Source organism: Myxine glutinosa, chromosome 6 (assembly GCF_964187855.1).
Source record: "Myxine glutinosa chromosome 6, kmMyxGlut1.1, whole genome shotgun sequence".
NCBI classification, from domain to species: Eukaryota; Metazoa; Chordata; class Myxini; order Myxiniformes; family Myxinidae; genus Myxine; species Myxine glutinosa.
The window spans coordinates 90176260-90198926 of NC_136266.1; the positions used below are offsets into that span (position 1 = coordinate 90176260).

At 48.0% G+C, this 22667-nt stretch overlaps 1 protein-coding gene across 9 annotated transcripts in view; it reads right to left on the reverse strand.

Moving 5' to 3' along the window:
• Nucleotides 1-3162: 3162 nt before the first annotated feature.
• Nucleotides 3163-22667, reverse strand: part of LOC137430097 (uncharacterized) — a 31288-nt gene continuing 11783 nt past the window's right edge. For 5 of the 9 annotated variants that reach the window (XM_068120648.2, XM_078780105.1, XM_078780103.1 and 2 more), the window contains 4 exons: nt 10126-10263; nt 7513-7569; nt 5981-6121; nt 3163-4226 (listed from right to left, as the gene is read on the reverse strand). In XM_068120648.2, the coding sequence (XP_067976749.2) occupies nt 3679-4226; nt 5981-6121; nt 7513-7569; nt 10126-10263 (884 nt within the window). In that variant the 3' untranslated portion in view covers nt 3163-3678. The remainder of the gene's footprint in view (nt 4227-5980; nt 6122-7512; nt 7570-10125; nt 10264-22667) is intronic. The other 4 variants (XM_078780110.1, XM_078780111.1, XM_078780108.1 and 1 more) reach the window with 1 other exon arrangement.

Below are 22667 nucleotides of genomic sequence, written 5' to 3' on the forward strand. Positions count from 1 at the left end.
CGTGTTTGTGGTTTTTAGTATTTTTACTTCTGGTAGAGGCCAGTACCCCCACGAAAACGGCACGATAAGCTATTATACACGTTAACATGGCGTTTATTCAAGGAGGATTTTTTTTTTTTTGTAATAATTTTGCTTTGTAACATTAATATTATGTTATTATCATTAGCATTGTTATTATTATTATTATCGTTTGTTATTAGAAGTGTCCTTGGAAAAACGCCACGACAAAGCTATCTTAATATGGATATACACCTCAACACACAACCCCATTGGCGGTGAAAACCCCCTTGGGGAGGGGGGCAAATTAATTCGCTACAACCTTCATTGTGTGACCCTTAGTCCTTCTGTCAAGTTTGGTTGAGTTTGGATAAGTAACGACGGAATGCATCGCAGTCAGACAGACAGACACCAAATTGCGTATTGTTACGTTTGTGGGGGAAGAGGATGGAATACCATGGTACAGGCAGGAACATATACATGTAGCATGGACCCGTACGAGACATCTCGATGTATTAAGGAGGGGAACTGGGGCTTAGGATAGCTTATACGTCTTCACACGACGGGGGACGGGGGACGGGGGGGGGGGGGGTGAAGCTGTGTTAAGTAGACAGGGATTAAGGTTAGTTCCCCCAGCATGTGATTGCCCCCCTGTGGCTTTCCCCCCACATTTTTACAAATTATAACAAGGCCAGTGATAAAAATCCTCGTACAACAACAACGTTAACAACAATCGTCCCATGCGAGCAGGCAGAGCGGATCGACAACTAAACCCCACCTCCAAAGAATCGTAAGACAGGCCCTGCCCCGATGTTCGTCATTAGTTAAGCAGGACCATGGGGCGATTCGACAGAGTGACATCAGAGTTAGAAGGTTCGAGCAGGGCAGGAGGAGGAAGAAGTATCGGTCTCTCTTCTCTTCTCTCCTCTCTCTGTCGCTTTTATGGCTGGCTCTTTTGTATCGGGTGCGCTTGTGAGGAGACATTTCAGAGCTTTGTGGAACCTTTGCAACGTTGGAGGAAGGGGGTGTTGTTGGACTGTGGGGCTTTTCGGGGGAGCTGGAGCCGCGTAGCGCTTGGCGGTAGAAGTGAGGAAGGGCTGTTTGACTGTTTGCTTCGCGCCTGGGCGTTTTCAACGCAGGGTTTCGGCGCCATTGTCGGTGCGCTTCCCACGCGGTGACTTTGGGGTTCGACGACCACCAGGCTCCTAAATGCCATTTATGGATGCAAAGCTGAGTGCCGGCCGGCTTAAAACTTTTTACTTGATTTTATCTGTCCCCTCGTCTGTTTTTGAGTCTGTATATGGAGATACCTCAATTAGAATTATAGGTTTACCTCAGCATTCGTTTGATTCCTTGATTTATTTTCATTTGTTGCGTCATGTTTCTTTGTTCGTGGGTTTCGGGAATCAACCCGTGTGCTTCGTTCAGGTAAGCACCTCGCACCTTGCCGCCGTCTGTCCCGCATGCGTCATAAAGAGTACCACCAATTATTCGGCCGTTTGCCTCGGAAATTAAAGACCGTCCGGCTATCCGTCCAAGGCTGGTGTTCATCGGCTACGGACTTGACCATTTTAGTACGATACCGCACCTGCTTTTGCAAACGCCTGCTATTGTTCCTCACCTGCAGCAATACTATCCATCTTCTCAGCTCCGAAGCATCTGATACAGTCTTTATGGCAAGGCATTTGCTACCAAGCGTTGCAGGGCCCACAACAAATATGTATCAATCCTATAGCAAGACAGACACCAACAATATATGGCCTCATCTTATGACTGAGATCTCCAACATGTCTAAAACTCTGGCATTTTATAAAATCCATTTCCAGTGTGTGCTCCATCCTCTCACTACAAACGGCATTGCTGCAGATTCTACTTGTGACGACACAAAATCTCTCAAATTGTTTTTTGCCTTCACAGCATATGGATTACCCACACTCCTTCCCTTTTCTATTCCCTTTTCACTGCCATCAACGAGTTTTGCACCCGAGGATATCGATGTGTCTGGAAGTTTCAGACTTGGATGACATCAGTGCTCACACGTTTAATTCTGAATTGTGTGCACAGGGGATAGAAAGCATCGTGACAGAGTTGTCCTCATTATTTTGTCACAGTGACAAAGATTTTGATGTACCAGACTCTCCACATAGTGTTGGTGCTGCCTAAGCAGTTTAGTGGCAAGGGTTATAATGGCTGCTTTGTCATTGCCTTCTCAGCGTTGCTCATCGTACTCTATCCTTTAAAATGCTGGACGTGAAGCAAGGAAGCATCACGTACTTGCTTTACAAGTATCATAGCCTGATTGAGAGTACAACTTTCACCATTAATTGTTGTAACACGTCAAGTGTAATCTCTGAGTCAGGGTTCGATGTCAATCATCATGTTGTGTTACGAGTTTATAACGAATAATTTTCTGTCAAATAAGGCAAGTCATGAGAATCTTGATGCCCATTTGGCATAGCAGATGAATGGATCCCGTTGTTCACTGTACTGTCATTGTTAGCGGAACTTCTTGTTCGTCCAAGACAGTATATATTTCATGTGGAATCTTCATTACGGAACCATGAATTACTGTCACAGATTAACCGCTGTTGTTGTTTTCGTATGCAGCCTGTGGCTGCTGGTTGCCTCATTTTTCTGGAGGCGCGTTTTGTGCCGCTGATGCAGTGCCCCAATTACCAGTGAGCTGGTACTCAATTTACCGACCTCGGAAGGATGACAGGCTGAGTCAACCCCTCTGGCGTTAATTTAACGATCGGACGGGATTCAAACTCAGGATCCTGAGGATCCCAAGCCAGCACCCTAACCGCTAAGCCAACACCAGGCCCAGATTAACCACTGGCCTTCCTCTTCTCACAGAATTGTATGCAACTGGAGAATAAACTCTTCAGTGTTTGAGAAACCCTGTGTCTCAACTCTCGTCATGTTGCTTGACCGCGACCCCCTTCTTCTGTTCAAGATCAACCCACGATCTAGCTAGTGTCCACCGGCAGGATACCTGGTCCTCTTTCACATTTCACATTCACTGCATTTATCATATCTACCATGTGATAATTCCCTTTGAACTTACTGCATAGGTGTCAATCCCTCTACCCTTCCCTGTGCCCACCACCTCCACCCCCCCCCCCCCCCAATAAAACAGAGCAAAACAAAGCATATGCTCAGAAGTCATTTCAATAGCTACAAAAATATTTAATAACAGCAATAATAACAACACATTTTGTTTTCATTCAGTAAAAGGGTGCATGACCGTGTGGTTATTGACATTTGAGTGGGAATGGTGCTGGGTGGTCTCTGTAGAGAAGAAAGATAACGGACTGCACAGGACAAAATGGTACTAAATCAGTTGGACAACTGGTTTTGCATCAAATGAACAAGTATTTCAAAATGGTATCAGTCAGTGTCTGCTTAGCGATTGCAAAATGGATGAACGCCGCCGGTGAATTTTGTTCGGTTTCCATGTTTTCTTCAACCCACATTTGATAACATGGTACATGATTAATTTAGATACAACTGGTTCAGAGCAAAGTTTGCTGGTATTGATAATGCTTTTCGATTTTGATTGACATTATTTCTTTATTTCTAATCTTCAGTGTTGACACCAGATGGTATATAGAGATGTCATACAGAATTGGTCCATCTTGCTTTACATCTCTTTCCCCAAGACATGCTTCCATGGACTTTTCAGGAAATGGAGTAAGGAAGGCCGTAGTGCACTCCAGTGTGGGTCCTCATATGGGCGTTCAACTTTGCTGACTCGGCAAAACCCCGGCCACAGACGGGACAATTGTGCGGACGCTCTCCCGTGTGGATCATCATGTGCCGATTCATATTTCCTATCTGTGTGAAACTTTTCCCGCAAATGGAGCAATTGTATGGGCGCTCACCATTGTGGATCCTCATATGTTTCTTCAAATCACTTAACTTTGTGACGGCTTTATCACAGATAGAGCACTTGAGTGGACATTTTCCATTCTGGGTCTTCATGTGGTTTTCCATATTCCTCAAGTTGGAAAAGCTCTTGCTGCATACAAGACATTTGTACTGCATTCCCCCAAAGTGGATCTTTTTGTGTTTTGAATATTCTCTGTCAAGTTTTCTGTGACCGTCACAGCTGCCGGACTTGATATTCCTTGAGGAGTCTGAAGGGTGCGTTTGTTTCCTCAAAAAGCCGTCTTTCAATGTCAAGGGGGACCTGGACTTCAATTCACAAAAACGATCTGTAGATCTTTCTGCAAAAACAAACACGTGAAAACGTAATGGAATTGTTATTTTGTTTCTTGATCACATGCACCACATATATTAAAACACAGGGTATTGCCCTGACGCTCACCTGGTAGAATAAACAGTATACTGCACTGACTAAAGGTATTTTAAACCAATTTCAATGGTTGCTAGAAGACAGGGCAGCATGTAGAATCATACTAACATTGAATGAATGAATATATGAATTTCAATACTAACATATTAATGTTATTAATTAATTTTTAATTAATGTTCATCTATCTATAATTCCAGTAATCTCTGTCTGTACGTTTGTACGTTTGTACGTTTGTACGTTTGTCTGTGACCGCTGTTTCTCGACAACCACGGGTCCGATATACTTTTAACTTGCCAGGTATATTGCTGGGGACCCGAGGATGTGCCTTTTCAAGGTTTCATATTAATCGGACAATTACTTACCGAGCTATGTCCAAAAAACGATTCAACCAATCAGAGAGCAGCGAACGATCGCGTGTGCCGAACGTGGCGGGCACACTCTGCCTCGGATGGCACATTTGAGAGCGTATTCATTTATTTCACGTTTGCAAACTATGTTGGCGTTAAACTATGTTTTACAACTAATAAAAACGAATTTGCGATTCATTCGCTTTCCTGCGCGTTTGTGCACGCGATGGCGATTTCTTTACCAAACTCCGGAAGCCGTTCGCTTTGGACCAAACCATTGCATGTAAATAGAGGGGGGGGATTGTCACCACTCGCAAGCCGTTCGCTTTGGACCAAACCATTTCATGTAAATAGAGGGGGGGGATATAATTTTAGATATAGATATAGTACGGGCATGCCCTAGTTAACATAATACTAACAATTCAATACTAACATTAAAAGACTATAAACAAACAAACAAAAAAATACCTATTTTGGGGGGCAACCCCCCCACCCCCATACCCTCCCTCAACCCCATATACCTAATCAGACCCCAATTTTTCTAATGCCTTGAACAAACATTGGTACTGAAGGTGATGAAGGTTGTGGTGAAGTTTCATCGAAATTGCGTGTGTAGTTTCTGAGAAAAAAGCAAATACATATTTTGGGGGGCAACTCTGCACTGACTACAGCTGCTCACCACCATCTCTTCACCACTACAGCTGTTCACCACCATATCCCCCATAGACCTCCAAAGGGGTAGATTTTTTTTATGCCTTGAACAAACATTGGTACAGCACAGGTGGTGAAGGTTGAGGTTAAGTTTCATCGAAATTGTGTGTAGTTTCAAAGAAGAACGCAAATACCGATTTTTTGGGGGGGTGGGGGGGGTCAAACCTGGACCCAGTATGACCCCCCCCCCCCCCATAGACCTCCTTAGACTTCGATTTTTTTTTAAGGCTGTGAACAAATTTCGGTACATCACACATGATGAAGGATGTGGTCAAGTTTCATCGAAATAGTGTGTAGTTTCAGAGGAAAAAGCATATTCCTATTTTGGGGGGTCAAACCTCGATCCACTATGACCACAATTTTTTTAATGCCGTGAACAAACTTTTGTCACAACATAACAAATATAATTTGTGCCAAATTTGGTCGCAATCCCATCAGCGGTTTCGGAGAATAAGTTTCAAGTGTTTATGAACGGACTGACGGACCACGCGCCATCGCATAAGTTCCCCTGAAATTCGTTCCAGGTGAGCTAAAAATGAAAGCATTTATTGTATAGGAATAATAGTAATAATATTAACATTAAAGATCAGTTTATGTTTGGACTCACCAGCAGCACTGCAAGAATCACTGCTACTTTCCTTTTGCAGATCATACGAATCTTCTGTCACAGAAACACAGCTCAAAGCCTCTGTGGAAGATGAAGCATTGTTGCCTTCAAGACTTTCCACTTGTACCGGATAGATTTCACCTGCATACAACTCAACCTCAGTCCACTGAGGAGATGTAAATGTTATAGTCCAACAAAACGTCTATCAATATCATCTATTTCATCAGGAAAATGTAATCAACATCGATCCAGCTCTTCAATATTTACAGTCCAGATACTGTGAAGGAGTATAAAAGTACAATCAAGATCGACGTTAAGAGTATCAAAGCGTCTTGTCACGTTTGGAACAAGACTCCAAAAGGAGTTCAAGTGATACCAAACTGCATGAATGAATCTCAGATTCTGGTGCCGAATCGTCAGTTCCCCAATGATGCTACGCAATTTCTTGACAACAGAACTTGGAAATGTTCACTTCCTTTTTTTTTTTCTTTTTCTTTTTTTCTATACAAGATCGAGGCTCGTGTAAGAGCTAACATTAAACACACAAAAAAACGGACACATAAAACGTATAATAAAGGGAGCGGGAGACAAGATGGGGAGAGAGAGGGAAACACACAAGTAAAACATTTGAGAGCACGGACATCGGGAGGTCTGTGGGAGGGAAAGGGCTTGGGGTAAGGAGGCATGGGAAGGGGGAGAGGGTGGGAGAGGTATAAAACACATGGACACTGCTAGGACTTCCAGGGAAGAAGTCTGTATTTCAAAAAAGTGGATCTGGGGTGAATTAACGGGGGTAGAAAAGATCAAGGTTTTGGATGGGGGAAGATAAGAGATGGTGGTGAACAGCTGTTTTAAAGACCTGGAGGGAGGAGTGGGTTGAAGAGAGTGAGGGAGTTTGTTCCAGAGGCGGGAGAAAAGAGGAATGAAAGAGTGAAGGTGAGCAGAGAGTCTTGATTTTGGCAGTTTCACCATAATTTTCACCCTTTTTACATGGAACCACCTGCAAGATGAGCTCGAATGGGGGTGCAGTGTGCCTCTTCTTCACTCGACACAAGTTTGATTTGCCATATTGTAATCCTAAAGAGATTACTAAACACCAACCTGCATAACCTGCATAAACCTGCATAACCTGCATAAAACTGCATAACCACTGCATAAACTGCACCAACCTGCATAAAAGTAAATAAAAACATTTCTAAACTAATTATGCCGGATGTTGACTCGTGTTTACAAGTCAACATTCGACATGAAAAAGAGGTTACAAATGCTTTTATTATTATTTAATTTTATGTGGCTTTGGTGTCCACTAATCCCTTTTTTGCTGTTGAACATCATCCTGAAATAACATTCTTCAACTGTTTAAAAATCCCTACATAAGTTTTTCCCATAGTTTTTCGTTATTGCAAATTAATGCAACCCTTACTCTAGAGGAAACGCTGCACCTTCCCTTAAAGCAGATGAGAGATGTGTACCAAGTTGGCGTGCACCTCTTGATAATAAAAAAATAAAAAGAAATCAGTGACAATTCTTACCTTGTGAAATTAAACCATCCACAACATTCGGCTCCTCTTTCACCACCACGATGACATCTGCAACAATAAACAGTCCTGAGTTTCAGTTCTTGGTTTCTGTGATTCTTGGCTTGTTCATTTAATCTCCAACATAATTTGTTGTTGAATAAAACTTATTACATATGGAGGCAAACGTGCAAAAGCTAAACGTGCATTTTTGCCTTCTTATCTGACTAGGGTAGCCCTGGTGTTGGGCTAGCGGCTAGGGTGCCGGCTTAGGATCCTAGGATCCTGGGTTCGAATCCCGGTCGATCGCTGAATTAACGCCAGGGGGGTTGACTCAGCCTGTCATCCTTCCGAGGTCGGCTAATTGAGTACCAGCTCACTGGTAATTCCCTGTTTGTCGTAAAAGGCGACAAAAAGGGTTGGCGGCAGGAAGGGCATCCGGCCGTAAAACATTGCTTCAAAAAGGGGACCAAAAAACAACAACAACCACGGTCCCCGAAAAAGGCCAACCCCCGCTTGCGGGGAAAAATGGCCTCTAAAGGTGGTTTTTTTTTTTTTTTTTTTATCTGACTAGGGTAAAAATGACAACGCAGCTGAGTTTGAGGTAAATTGGAAGAATGGTTGTTGCCCTTTCATGGATCTGCATTATAATGACCCAAAACAATAGCCATCCTTCAGCTATAATTTAACTAGAGGTTCCAGGGAACCTGAACTCAACTGGTCTATATCAACAAAAATTGATTTTTCAATATGGCCACCCTCCCGCGCCCATTTTTGGGCGTGCAACGCCCAAATGCAATCCCAAACTAGTTTATGTCTTAAAGATGCTGCATAACAAGTTTCATAAAATTTAATCGATATTTGTGACTTTTAGAGCGTAGACGTCGAATTGTTTACAGACGACAGACGACGGACGACGGACACTGGGTGTCGACAAAAACTCAGCTGGACATAGTCCAGTTGAGTTAATAAAAATTGTTAGCACGTGTGGCTAAAAATTCGGTTTTATTTTAAGCACCTTCTTCCAAATGTGAACAACAATGTGTTGGAGTATTTTGTGTTCCAATTCGAACACATACCTTAATGTACCATACCAAGTTCACACCCCATATACAAGTACAAATTTGTCTTGCATCTCCTAATCCTTGTCGGACAGAATCCCAGGAAAACACAAACACAAACACACACACACACACACACACACACACACACACACACACACACACACACACACACACACACACACACACACACACACACACACACACACACACACACACACTCACACACACGTATGATTATTGATGACGTTTGTCTTACTAGCATATGATTGCACATCCCAAATGCAACACGAGTGCACGTGCAAACATTCCTTTGAGGGGCATTTTTACAATACTCTGCAGTTGATAGTTACATGGAAGGGTCGGGGGGGGGTCTGTAGAGAGATTGCATCAATAATAGCATGGACGATGTGTTCGAGCAGGTCAGATTTAGTCTTCCATTAGATATCTGTCAGAGGTAAGTGGCATGGTTAAACGTGCACCGAGGAGGTGGTGATTGTAAACAATGGAGCAGAATAGGATAAAGTTATATGTTGTAAAATCTTCTGAACAGGCAAGGCCAGGTTGAGAACTTGTGGCCACAAAAAGGCACCAGAATAGCGCAACAAATATACTTTACAGGACTTAATGGGTGTTTTGAAAGTGCCGCAAGTAGACATGGCAGTTCTACTGAGGGCTCACAAAGGACTGCAGGACAAGCGGCCTTGTGTGTTGCGGGGAGGTTCCGATTAGTAGTGGGGCAGACACTGGGGAGAGCACCACCCCCGTTATGTGGAGTAGCCAATAACATAAAACTGCTCTCATCACAATTTGAAATATTGCTTTAACTTTTCACTATCCATAATCCAGCTCTCTCACAGGCCTCAGGTAACTCCACATAAGCCTCAAATTATTCGGCTGTATGGGACAAATCCCCACACCCTCAGGTGTTAATGTTGATATAATCTGTTCAACAAAACAGCAATGCTGAGCCTAATTTCTACTTGCTTAAAAAAAAAAAAAACACCTTTAGAGGCCATTTTTCCCCGCAAAGCGGGGGTTGGCCTTTTTCGGGCACCGTGGTTGTTGTTGTTTTTTGTTGGTTCCCTTTTTGAAGCAATGTTTTACGGCCGGATGCCCTTCCTGCCGCCAACCCTTTTTGTCGCCTTTTACGACAAGCAGGGAATTACCAGTGAACTGGTACTCAATTAGCCGACCTCGGAAGGATGACAGGCTGAGTCAACCCCCCTGGCGTTAATTCAGCGATCGACCGGGATTCGAACCCAGGATCCTAGGATCCTAAGCTGGCACCCTAGCCGCTAAGCCAACACCAGGCAACTTGCTTTGCAGAATGATAAATGTTTTTCACTGTGCTATACCATCGCATGCTGTTAATAGAAACACTGCATGTCAGAATGCAGTACTGGTATCAGAGAACGTGCTTGAAATGCATGCACCATCACTTACATTTACGACAGGGAAAACTCACAAATTGTGCTTTCTCTGTGCATGTACATTGTGAATGAGCCATTAGACACTTTTGGGGATTGGGGAGAAAATGATGTTTAAAAAAAACCCAAAAAAAAACCTGGTTCAGTAGAAACACCATTGCTGGACTGAGTTGGCGAAGCGTCTTCAAACATTTCTTGAACTTGATTTAAGGTTCTTTGTGAACTTGGAGGAATGATGTTTTGGGGATCAACCGCATCCTCCAGATTTTCGACACCTACACAAAAGCTCAATGTCAGTCCATCATTATAATGTGGATAAAAACACTTATATTAGCAGTTACTTATCTTTATGTAACTGCAACACGTAGACACGTTGGTGCGCATGCGCAAGATTGGAGGTCACGTCTCTTCAAAGCTGTCCATGCGCGCACGCTTTCGAAGTGAAGTAATTTTTCACAATTGTGTTTTTGTCGAAACTGTATCTTTCTTTCGGTGTGTAACTATTGGTGTGTCTTTAATAGGATTCTCGGTGTAGGTTTTTCATACCTGTGTACAGAATCGTCGGTTAGTTCGTGTCGCGTATTCTGAGGCCTAGTGTAGTACTAGTAGGCTACCGTGTCTGACCTTGGCTTGAGGCTTTGTTTTTGTCTCAGTGGTTCTTCGATTGCGCTGCAATTACTTTCGGTCTCTGTTTTTCACGGTCTTTTCACCCCATACTTCCTTGTTTTAAAATCTCAACTCAAAAAAATATATATATATTTCCTTCTCTGTTCTTTTCCGTTTGTTCGTTCTTATTTGTTCGTTCGTTCTTCGACCACGTTGTTCGTGATCACGTGATCACGTTAAAAAATGTTTAAACTGTCCCCTGAAGAACTGTATTCTGTCGTATGCTATAACACCTTTTTCTTCTTCTTCTATAAAAGGATGCTTTCGACTTGCTCACCAAATCAATTCATTCCAAAAACAAATTCCATCTCTTACAGTGCCTCTTTCATACATTCCCTAAACTCTCCAGCACTCCACCCATCCTTCAGCGTCCGCAAACGTATTTTTGACTCAAAGGTCTCAATAAACTCATTTTGCAATAAACGTTCGTTTCCCATTAATCATACACTTTTCAAAATCCAATCTCACCCCTCCCCTCCAAATCTTCCCCATCACCCCTTCCCTCCAAAACTTCCCCATCAACCCTTCCCTCCAAAACTTCCCCATCACCCCTCCCCTTCAAAACTTCCCCATCACCCCTCCCCTCCAAATATACCCCCTTGCCCCTCCCCTCCAAATCGTCCCCATCACCCATCTCTTTCAAATATTCCCCCTTGCCCCTCCCCTCCAAATCTTCCCAATCACCCATCCCTTTCAAATCTTCCCCCTTGCCCCTCCCCTCCAAATCTTCCCCATCACCCCTTCCCTCCAAAACTTCCCCATCACCCCTCCCCTCCAAAACTTCCACATCACCCCTCCCCTCTAAATCTACCCCCTTGCCCCTCCCCTCCAAATCTTCCCCATCACCCATCCCTTTCAAATCTCCCTCCTTGCCCCTTCCCTCCTAAACTCCCCCCACACCCCTCCCCTCCGAGACTCTCCCTCACTCCTCCCCTCCTAGACTCCCCTCTCACCCCTCCTCCTCAAAGCGTCCTCCCCGCTTCTTCCCCCTTCCAACTTTCACCTTCATCTCCCTCAACCTTCTGCCTCACTCTTCCCCCTCCTCAAATAACATCTCACTGCGCCTCACCCAATCACCATCAAACCTTTTGTCCGCCCCATTCTTCCCTTTCTCCAAGCTATTCTGAAATCTCTGACACACCGTCAACAGCTCTCCCAACCTCTTCCACATCTTACCCTACCACTCCCCCCACCCCCCTGTTCTGTATCCGATGCTCCCCCTTCCTCTTCTTTAACAGTATGGACCTCAAACATCCGGGGCCTTCGCTCAAACTTGACTGATCTCTCCATACAGGTTGCTTGTGACAAACCAGATGTGATCTGCTTCACAGAAACATTCCTCCTTCATGATGTCTCTGATTCCTTGGTATCTCTCCCAGGTTACTCCCTCCTCCGGTATGATAGACTTGAGCCTCGTCCTGGAGGTGGGGTTGCTGTCTTTATAAAAAAAACTCTCTTCTTCACTCGCCCTGCACTGCCCTCTCTTCACCTCACCCCCAGGAATACCTTTGGCTACGGCTTCCCCTTCGCTCCCACCTTTTGTTCATATGTGTGTTGTACCGTCCACCAAACAGTGATGACTCCATCTACATCTCGCTGTCTGATAATATGGACCAACTTCTATCTACCCATCCCAACTCTCTCTTCCTCATATGTGGTGATTTCAATTGTCACCATGCCAGTTGGCTGGGCGTGGGTACCTCTCTCACCAGCCATGGCTCTTCAGCAAAGGACTTCTGTGACTCACTGGGACTGACACAATCTGTCAATTTCCCGACCCGTATCTCAGTCAACGGAGCATCTTCTCTTCTGGACTGGGTTATAACTAACTTCCCTGAAAATGTCTGCTGCTCTTCTTCTGCTCCAATCAGCTCATCTGATCATGTGCTTGTTAAAGTGGACATCTCTCTGACCATTCTCAGAGAACCTCCTCCGCGTCGACGAGTCTGGCATTTCATTCAGGCCAACTGGCACGGTCTTCAAGCAGCCATCAATCATCTGGACTGGTCTCCCATCTCTACTGCCTCTGACATCAACACATCCTGGGAATTCTTCCAAAGTAAATTGCTCTCTCTCATGCACAGATTTATCCCATCTCGTCTTCAGTTGTCATACCCTTCCTCCCGTCCATGGTACACGGAATCTTGTGGTGAGGCTATTGCCCAGAAACAAGTTGCTTTCATCTCCTGGAAAGCAAATCCAATGGAAGGAAATCTCATTTCCTTTCACAAAGCCCAAAACAAGTGTGTGTCCACCCTCAGGAGAGCCAGGAAACAATATCTCTCCGTTCTCAGGACCGAACTCTCTTATCTGTCTCCCTCTTCCAAATCCTGGTGGCGTCTGGTCAAATCTGTTTCTGGTGTTTGTTCCCCCTCCATCCCCTCCCTCACCTAAAACGGCCACACGGCTGACTCCGCACGTGAAAAAGCTGAATGCCTCAACTCTGTGTTTGCCTCTAAATCTTGTGTCCCAAACCCATCCCTCTCTGTACCCAACGTACCCAGTCGTACCCAGCTGCTCCTGGACTCTGTGTCCTTTCCTCCTGACAAGGTGGAAAAGTTTCTGTCAACCCTCGACTCTGATTCTGCAACTGGACCTGACGGCATCAGCCCACAGGTCCTAAAATCCTGTTCTTCCGCTCTTTCACTCCCTCTCTCTGTTCTCTTCACCCTCTCTTTTGCTCAAGGTCATCTGCCATCTGCTTGGAAATCTGCCAACATCACCGCTTTGCACAAAAAAGGTGCAAAAACAGATCCCAGCAACTACAGACCAATCAGCCTTCTCCCAATTATCAGCAAAGTCATGGAATCCATCATTTCTTCAGATATGAAATCTTTCCTCTTCTCCAATGGCTTGATCTCTGATCATCAATTTGGTTTCAGACCTCGTCACTCTACTCTGGACATGCTGCTTCTGCTTTCTCAACAATGGATGGAGGTCCTCAATGCCAAACAGGAAATTAGAGCTGTCTCCCTTGACATATCACGTGCCTTCAATATGGTCTGGCACCCCGCTCTGCTCACCAAACTCTCCTCTTTTGGTATCCATGGAAATCTCCACGCATGGCTGGTGGACTTCCTCTCTAGTCGTAGTCAACGTGTGGCCCTGAATGGGTTTCTCTCATCTCCTCTTCCTGTTCAGGCTGGAGTTCCCCAAGGCAGTGTTCTGGGCCCTGTGCTTTTTCTGGTCTTCATCAATGATCTCTCTGACTCTCTTGAAAATCCTCTCTATCTCTTTGCTGATGACTCTACTCTCTGTCGCTCCATTCTTCATCCCTCAGATCGGCAGTCTGCAGCCTCCTCACTCTCTGCAGACCTGGACAAAATCACAGACTGGGCAAACAAGTGGAACATATCTTTCAATCCTGACAAATCTCACACTCTTACGATGTCTCTCCGAAAAGACCGACTGGACAACCCTCCCATCCACTTTCTGAATAATCCTCTCCAAGAAGTTGTCACTCAAGCTTTTGGGTCTCACTATCTGCCATGATCTTTCCTGGGAAAACCACATTTCAAATCTGGCCTCCAAAGCCAGTCGCCGACTAGGCATCCTCCGTCGTGCGAAGTCCTTCCTTGGCACACCTGAGCTCCTCACCACATACAAGGCTTTCATCCACAGCTCAATGGAATACTGCTCTCCCCTCTGGGCTGGTGCTCCTGCCTCACACCTAGCTCGTCTTCACGCTGTTGAAACCAAAGCATTCAGAATCATTGGAATCTCCCGCGATGAAGCTAACTCCAAGGGCCTCTCACTCACTCACCGCAGGCAGGTTGGTGGTCTTTCCGTCTTCTACCGACTCCTCTCTGGCCTTGCCCCCCCAGCTCTCTCTGGGCTCTGTCCCGCAAATATTCCTACAGGTCGCACAAGATCTGCCAGCAACCCTCTTATGGTTAAACTGCCAAAATCAAGACTCTCTGCTCACCTTCACTCCTTCATTCCTCTTTTCTCCCGCCTCTGGAACAAACTCCCTCACTCTCTTCAATCCCACTCCACCCTCCAGGTCTTTAAAACAGCTGTTCACCACCATCTCTTATCTTCCCCCATCCAAAACCTTGATCTTTTCTACCCCCGCTAATTTCACCCCAATTCCACTTTTTTGAAATACCAACTTCTGTCCTGGAAGTCCTTGGTGTCCTTGTGTTTTATACTTCTCCCACCCCCCCCCCCCCCTTCCCACGCCTCCTCCCCCCAAGCCCTCTCCCTCCCACATATCTCCCTGCTCTCAAATGTTGTGTTTGTGTGCTTCCCCTTCTCTCCCCATCTTGTCTTCCGCTCCCTCTTTGTATATATTTTGTTTGTCTGGTTGATTTGTTTGTGAAGTAAATGTTAGCTCTTTCACGAGCGTCGATTCAGTATGCAAAAAAAAAAGAAGACTATATTAAAAAAGAAATGTTTTTCGAAAATTGTCCATTAATTTTGTTTGTATTTCATAAAGTAGTCAGGTTCACTATGTTAACAAATATAATTTCGTTCAAAATTTTGGTAGATTAGCAAAACTATACATTTTTGGAATATTCAGAGCATGAGGAATCCAAAAATTAATGTTTACATTTGCGGAGACACCTTTGCGAAAATGACACTCAGGACAGTGATGAAGATAGTCAGGTTCACTATGTTAACAAATATAATTTCTTTCAAAATTTTGGGATTAGCAAACCTGTACATTTTTGGAATCTTCAGAGCATGGAGAATCTGAAAATCAATGTTGGCATTTGCACAGACACCTGCATGGCCGCCATTTTGGATTTTGAAAATGGCCACCATAAGATACATATTTTGCGCGATCTCGGCTTCTAGTCAACCTAGAGACTTAATTAAATATGCTAATCCTATGTTTTCTGGGTCAAGGAATCCAATAAAGGCCTCAAAATAGTGCTCAGGATTATAGAAAAGCAACAAACAAAGGTAATTGAAAACCATTGTCTTTATATTTGTGATATAACTGTATTACATAATACATGATATTGCAAGTCCTTTGAAGTTATTGGTTGTTCTAGGAAGTTATAGGTAGTATCAGATTGAACTATAAGTACCGTTTGGTACTTATACCTATACACAGGATCTACGAGGTCTGTACCGTTCAGGAATATGCTTTTACAGATCTTCATCACTGTCCTGAGTGTCATTTTCGCAAAGGTGTCTACGCAAATGTAAACATTAATTTTTGGATTCCTCATGCTCTGAATATTCCAAAAATGTATAGTTTTGCTAATCTACCAAAATGTTGAACGAAAAAACATAGTGAACCTGACTAAAGTAGAAAAACGATTATCATACTGTTCGTGGTGGGAAAAAAGTGTTTTTGTTTTTTTTTGTATAGAGGATAAAGACAGAGCTAAATATAGAATGGACCAGGAGGTTTGCTCCATTATAGTAAGATTATAGATAATCTTATTTGAATGAGCAAAACAAAGAAACATATTACCAATTAACAAGGTGCAAACAGACTTTAGATTGTATAGATTTTTCTCCCTCTTACTCTTCTGTTCATCTATTACTTTTAATGGTCACAAACGAATCCATTTTAAACTAGATAGTATTCATAGAATACTTACCCTGCGCAGTCAACTTGGTGCGAGCCAACTCTTCTGTTTTTGAACTTTATTTTTTCTTTGATCCAATATGGCTGCCAGACCACGTGAGCGATGAGATCATAAATTTTTATTCTCTAATATAATTGTTGCATAGATCACACTCAATAAATTTCAAACTGATCAGACCAAGGGGTGGTTTCATTTTTCCATGGAGTGGTTTCAGAGATAGAGGTGAAAAGTTTTTCCAAGATGGCGACTGTACCACATGACCTATGACATCATAATTATCATTTAAAAAATTCTACAGGAGCCGCTCATATTCTGAAAATTTCGTGTCCATCGGACTAACAGTTGCAGATAATTTTTGTTTTTTCATACTGATCAGATCAAGAGTTGTACTTGTCGAATTATGACGTCATAATGAAGGCACCGATGACATCATCACCAACATATCTTATTCCCCAAGGGGAGTACTTGACAATGAGCCATGTTTCAACTTTTTCCATTGAGTGGTTTGGGAGATAGAGGTGTAACGTTTTTCCAAGATGGCGTCCATACCACGTGACCTACGACGTAATAATTATGAATAAAAAATTATACAGGCGGAGGCGCTCCTGTGGTAAAATTTCGTGTCAATCGGACCAATGGTTGCCGAGAAAATGAATTTTAAAAATGCAGACACGTACGCCACACTTACGCACGTATGCACGCAGCCGAATGCCTAACCCTGATTTTCGCTTCGCGTACATAGATGTAGGGATGCATACATAGTGAATGCGCATACATAAACGATATGTAATGAAAGGGTTAATGATTACATACAGCGTAGAGGGCCACACATTCCATGGATCCAGTTTCCCCTGGTTTCCAGTTTCCAGTATGGCCTCTAAAGGTGGTTCCATTCCCCACGGTTACATATTGTCCCGGAAGCCAATACAATACACCACACAAGGGGAAGAGAAGTGAGAATTGGCCAAGCAAGAGGTTACCCACCTGAGCCTTGAAAATGTGGGGCGCCAAGGGGCAAGCGAGTCAGTGTGAGCTGGAGAGTGGAGTAGCTTGGTTTGGTGGCACGAGAAGTGCTGAGAAATGGAGGAAATGAGTCGAGCCTGCGGCGCACTCACAGGTCGCAACACACTTTGGTGGCAAGTTTGGGCCGTGGGGACATGGACCTGAAGGAAATCTGGAAACTTACAAGGCACAGGAGTCGACTGGAGAACATTCCACCTGAACACATAGCTGCTACTGATGATCACACCAACTGGGTGATCCACCCCTTACTCTTGTCCCTGCACATTCATTTGTTTCTTTGCTCTCATCCTGCCATCACTGGAGAAGGAGGCGGGGACGAGGAGTGGCAGGGGAATTTGTATGTGGTCCACTGGCAAGGTTCAAGTAGGCATTATACACTACATGGCCAAAAGTATGCGGACACCCCTTCGAATTAGTGGATTCAGCTGTTTCAGCCACACCCATTGCTGACAGGTATATATAATCAAGCACACAGCCATGCAATCTCCATAGACAAACATTGGCAGTGGAATGGGCCGTACTGAAGAGCTCAGTGACTTTCATCATGGCACCGCCATAGGATGCCACCTTTCCAACAAGTCAGTCGTCAAATTTCTGCCCTGATAAGAGTTGCCCCGGTCAACTGTAAGTACTGTTATTGTGACGTGGAAACGTCTTGGAGAAACAACAGCTCAGCCGCAAAGTGGTAGGCCACACAAGGTCACAGAATGGGACCGCCGAGTGCTGAAGCACGTAAAAAATTTTTGAAGCTGTCCGCGGTTGCAACAATCACTACCGAGTTCCAAACTGCCTCTGGAAGAAACGTCAGCACAACAACTGTTTGGCGGGACCTTCATGAAATGGGTTTCCATGGCCGAGCAGCCGCACACAACCCTAAGATCACCATGCGCAATGCCAAGCGTCGGCTGGAGTGGTGTAAAGCACGCCGCCATTTAACTCTGGAGCAGTGAAAACGCGTTCTCTGTAGTGATGAATCACGCTTCACCATCTGGCGGTCCTACAAACGAATCTGGGTTTGTCAGATGCCAGGAGAACACTACCTGCCCAAATGCATAGTGCCAACTGCAAAGTTTGGTGGAGGAGAAATAATGGTCTGGGGCTGTTTTTCATGGTTCGAGCTAGGCCCCTTAGTTCCAATGAAGGCAAATAATAACACTACAGCATACAATGACATTCCATATGATTGTGTGCTTCCAACTTTGTGGCAACAGTTTGGGGAAGGCCCTTTCCTGTTTCAGCATGACAATGCCACCATGCACAAAGCTAAGTCCATACAAAAATGGTTTATCGAGATCGGTGTAGACGAACTTGACTGGCCTGCACAGAGCCCTGACCTCAACCCCATCGAACACCTTTGGGATAAATTGGAACGGCGAACGAGCCAGGCCTAATCGCCCAACCTCACGAATGCTCTTGTGGCTGAATGGAAGCAAATCCCCGCAGCAATGTTCCAACATCTAGTGGAAAGCCTTCCCAGAAGAGTGGAGGCTGTTATAGCAGCAAAGAGGGGAGGACCAACTCAATATTAATGCCCATGATATTGGAATGAGATGTTCGACGAGCACATACAGGTGTGATGTTCGGGTGTCCACATACTTTTGGCCATGTGGTGAATGATCCGGTGTAGACGCTTCATCAGTTTCGTTCCTCCTGGGTGTGTCGCATTTATTAAATTAAGAACGGTGTTGTACAAAGTGCTCTTGTTTTGCATTTATTATTAAATTGTTTGTAAATGTGAGTCATTCATCTTTGTTTGTCGACTTTTATGGGAGACTTCAATAGTGCAGCAAAGAACCATTGGGATTTGCGGTGCAGACTTGGGTCACATGAGCGTTCATGCCTCACGGTTCAGATTCGGCTTATAATTTCCCTCGGTGATTCTGGGGCAACGAAGCCAGGAAAATACATGAACCATTAAACATTATAATAAAGCGCGGCGTTACGCGCGCTGCTTGTGAGCAAGGAGGAAGCGGACAAGCGGTAACATATGAACGTCTTTATTGTAAGACTACACTGTAACACTGAACTCTTCCGGGCTGGTCGCCCGGTGTATATCCTGAGGCCACGCCTACCCCTCGGGCGTGGCCACCGCCCACTTGGTGCGTGGAATGATGTCACCACGCCAGTGGGCTTTTGTGTCCGCCACACGCGCCCCCCCAGAATTCCCGCGCACCTGGAGGGCCAGTTTGCGGGGCAGACGAATGACCCGGCCGAAGCGCCCCCTGGCGATCGGCGGCGTCTGGGGTGCAGGGATACCAGGTGGGATGCCCCTGGCTGCCCCTGGGATGGGCGCAGGACCGGGGGGCGCCGTGGCGGCGGGGCTGGGCGGTGCCGGGGGTCCGCCCGCAGGAGGGCGGCCCCGACGTGGGGGTCGGGCCACTGGCGGTGGATGGTCCACATCGAGGTGGGCCGGCTTGAGGCGGTCTACCGAAACGCGGTCAGGAGTACCGCCGATGTCCAGGGTGAAGTGCTTCGCCCCGGTCTCCAGCACGCGGAAAGGCCCGTCGTACGGGGGCCGCAGTGGTGTCCGATGGGCATCGTGGCGGACGAAGACGTACTCCGCCGTGCGAAGCTCCGGGGCGACGTGCGTCGGTGGGTGCCCGTGGCATGCCGTTGGCACCGGGGCGAACCTCTGGGCGGTCTCTTGCAGAGCGGAGCGCTGCTGTGCCGCGGACCATGGTGCCGTGGAGTCGGGGAGGAACTCGCCCGGCACCCGCAGCGGTTGCCCGAAGACCAACTCCGCCGCGGATGCGCGCAGGTCCTCCTTGGGCGCCGTCCGGAGGCCCAGCAGGACCCAGGGGAGCCTGTCGACCCAGCCGCCGTCGCGGAGGGTGGCCCGGAGCGCGGCCTTCAATGAGCGGTGAAATCGCTCACACAGGCCGTTAGCCTGGGGGTGGTAGGCCGTGGTTCGGTGCAGCCGGACCCCGAGCCCCTGCGCAACCGCCCCCCAGAGCTCCGAGGTGAACTGGGGGCCGCGGTCAGATGAGATGTCTGAGGGGGCGCCGAACCGGGCGACCCAGGTGGCGATGAAAGCCTGCGCGACATCGGCCGCCGTTGTCGACGCCAAGGGCACGGCCTCCGGCCACCGGGTGGTGCGGTCCACCATGGTGAGGACGTGGGTGAAACCCCGCGAGGGGGGCAGAGGTCCCACCAGGTCCACGTGGACGTGGTCAAACCGGCGTTCCGGCACCGTGAACGGGGCCAACGGGGCCTGGGTGTGCCGGTGCACCTTGGCGCGCTGGCACGCGAGGCATGTCCTGGCCCAGCCGCGGACGGCCTTCCGGAGGCCATGCCAGACGAACTTGTCGGCGATCAGCCTTTGGGAGGCCCTCGCGCCCGGGTGGGACAGGCCGTGGATGGCGTCAAACACCTGGCGCTGCCAGCCCACGGGCACAATGGGGCGAGGACGCCCGAGGGAGACGTCGCACAAGAGGGCCGCGCCCGCGCCGTCGAACGGCACCTCGGTGACGCGGAGGCCCGTGACGGCGGTCCGCAAGGCCTGGACGTCGGGGTCAGCGGCCTGGTCCGCTGCCATCCGGGCATAGTCGATGCCGAGGTGGACTGCGTGGACGACGGCCCGGGAAAGGCAATCCGCCACCGGGTTGTCCTTCCCCGCGACGTGCTGGATGTCCGTCGTGTACTCGGACACGGCCGAGAGGTGACGCTGCTGCCGGGCCGACCACGGCTCGGTGACCTTGCCCATCGCGAAGATCAGCGGCTTGTGGTCGGCGAAGGCAGTGAACGCCCGGCCCTCGAGCAGATGGCGGAAGCGCCTGACCGCCAAGTGAAGTCCGAGCAACTCGCGGTCGAAGGTACTGTAACGGCGTTCGGGCGGGCGAAGCTGCCGGCTAAAGAACGCCAGCGGTTGCCAAGCTCCACGCACCCATTGCTCGTGCACCGCGCCCACCGCGTAGTCCGAGGCATCGGTGGTGAGGGCGATCGGTGCATCGGGCGCCGGGTGCGCGAGCATGGTGGCGTTAGCCAAGGCGAGCTTCGCGCCCGTGAACGCCGTGTCCATCTGCTCGGTCCAGGTAACGTCGCCTTTGCCCGGCTTACCTCGGAGAGCTTCGTGCAGGGGGCGCAGGAGCTGGGCGATATGGGGCAGGAACCGATGGTAAAAGTTCACCATGCCCAGGAACTCCTGCAGCCCTCTGATCGTGCGGGGGCGCGGAAACCCCTTCACCGCCTCCACCTTGGCCGGCAGGGGGACGGCTCCGTGCCTGGTGACACGGTGCCCCAGAAAATCGATTGTGGCGGCGCCGAACCGGCACTTTGCGGGGTTCACAATCAGGCCATGCTGGCCCAGGCGTTCGAAGAGCGTGCGGAGGTGGCGTAGGTGCTCTTCGCGGGACGCGCTGGCGACGAGGATATCGTCCAGGTAGACGTAGACAAAATCCAAGTCGCGCAGGACGCTGTCCATCAGTCGCTGGAACGCCTGAGCCGCATTCTTCAGACCGAAGGGCATGCGCAGGAACTCGAAGAGTCCGAATGGCGTGATGACCGCCGTCTTCGGGACGTCCTCCGGCCTGACGGGGACCTGATGGTAGCCGCGTATGAGGTCCACCTTCGAGAAGAAGGACCTGCCCGCCAAACGGGCGGAAAAGTCCTGAATGTGGGGGACGGGGTAGCGGTCGGGAGTCGTGGCGTCATTGAGACGGCGATAGTCCCCGCACGGTCGCCATCCCCCGCCGGGCTTCGGCACGATGTGCAGCGGCGACGCCCAAGCGCTCTCTGAGCGCCGAACGATGCCGAGTCGCTCCAGGGTAGCGAACTCCGCTTTTGCCACCGCCAGCTTCGTCGGCTCGAGGCGGCGTGCCCGGGCGTAGACCGGTGGCCCGACGGTGGGGATGTGATGGGCCACCCCGTGCTTGACGGCCCCCGCCGAGAAGGTGGGCCGCGTGAGGGCCGGGAAGCCGGCGAGGAGGCGGGTGAATGCGTCCGCTGCCGGAAGCGTACAGACCAACGTGGCCGGAACCGAATCGTTCGGCAAGCCGCTTGGCAAGCCGCTCGTTGAGCTGGGCAACGCACATGCGAGCGAGCTGAACGTCTCGGCCTGGACAAGCCGTCTGCGCTTGACGTCGACCAGGAGCCCATTAGCGCACAGGAAGTCCGCGCCAAGCAGTGCCATGGGCACGTCGGCGGTGACGAACGTCCATCGGAAAACCTGCCCTCCAAACCGCAGAGAGAGGCAGCGTTTTCCGTACGTACGGATGGGCGTCCCGTTCGCGGCAAGCAGCGCGGGGCCCCCACCCGCGGCGTGCTTGTCTGACGTGCCGGCGGGAATGACACTCACCTGTGCTCCCGTGTCGCACAGGTAACGGCGCCCGGAGAAGGTGTCCGTTATGAACAGCAGGCTGCTCGAACGGCCGGCGCTCATCGCCACAATTGAGCGCCGGCCCGGGCGTTTCCCGACCCGTTGAAGGAGCACGGCGGATGACACCGCC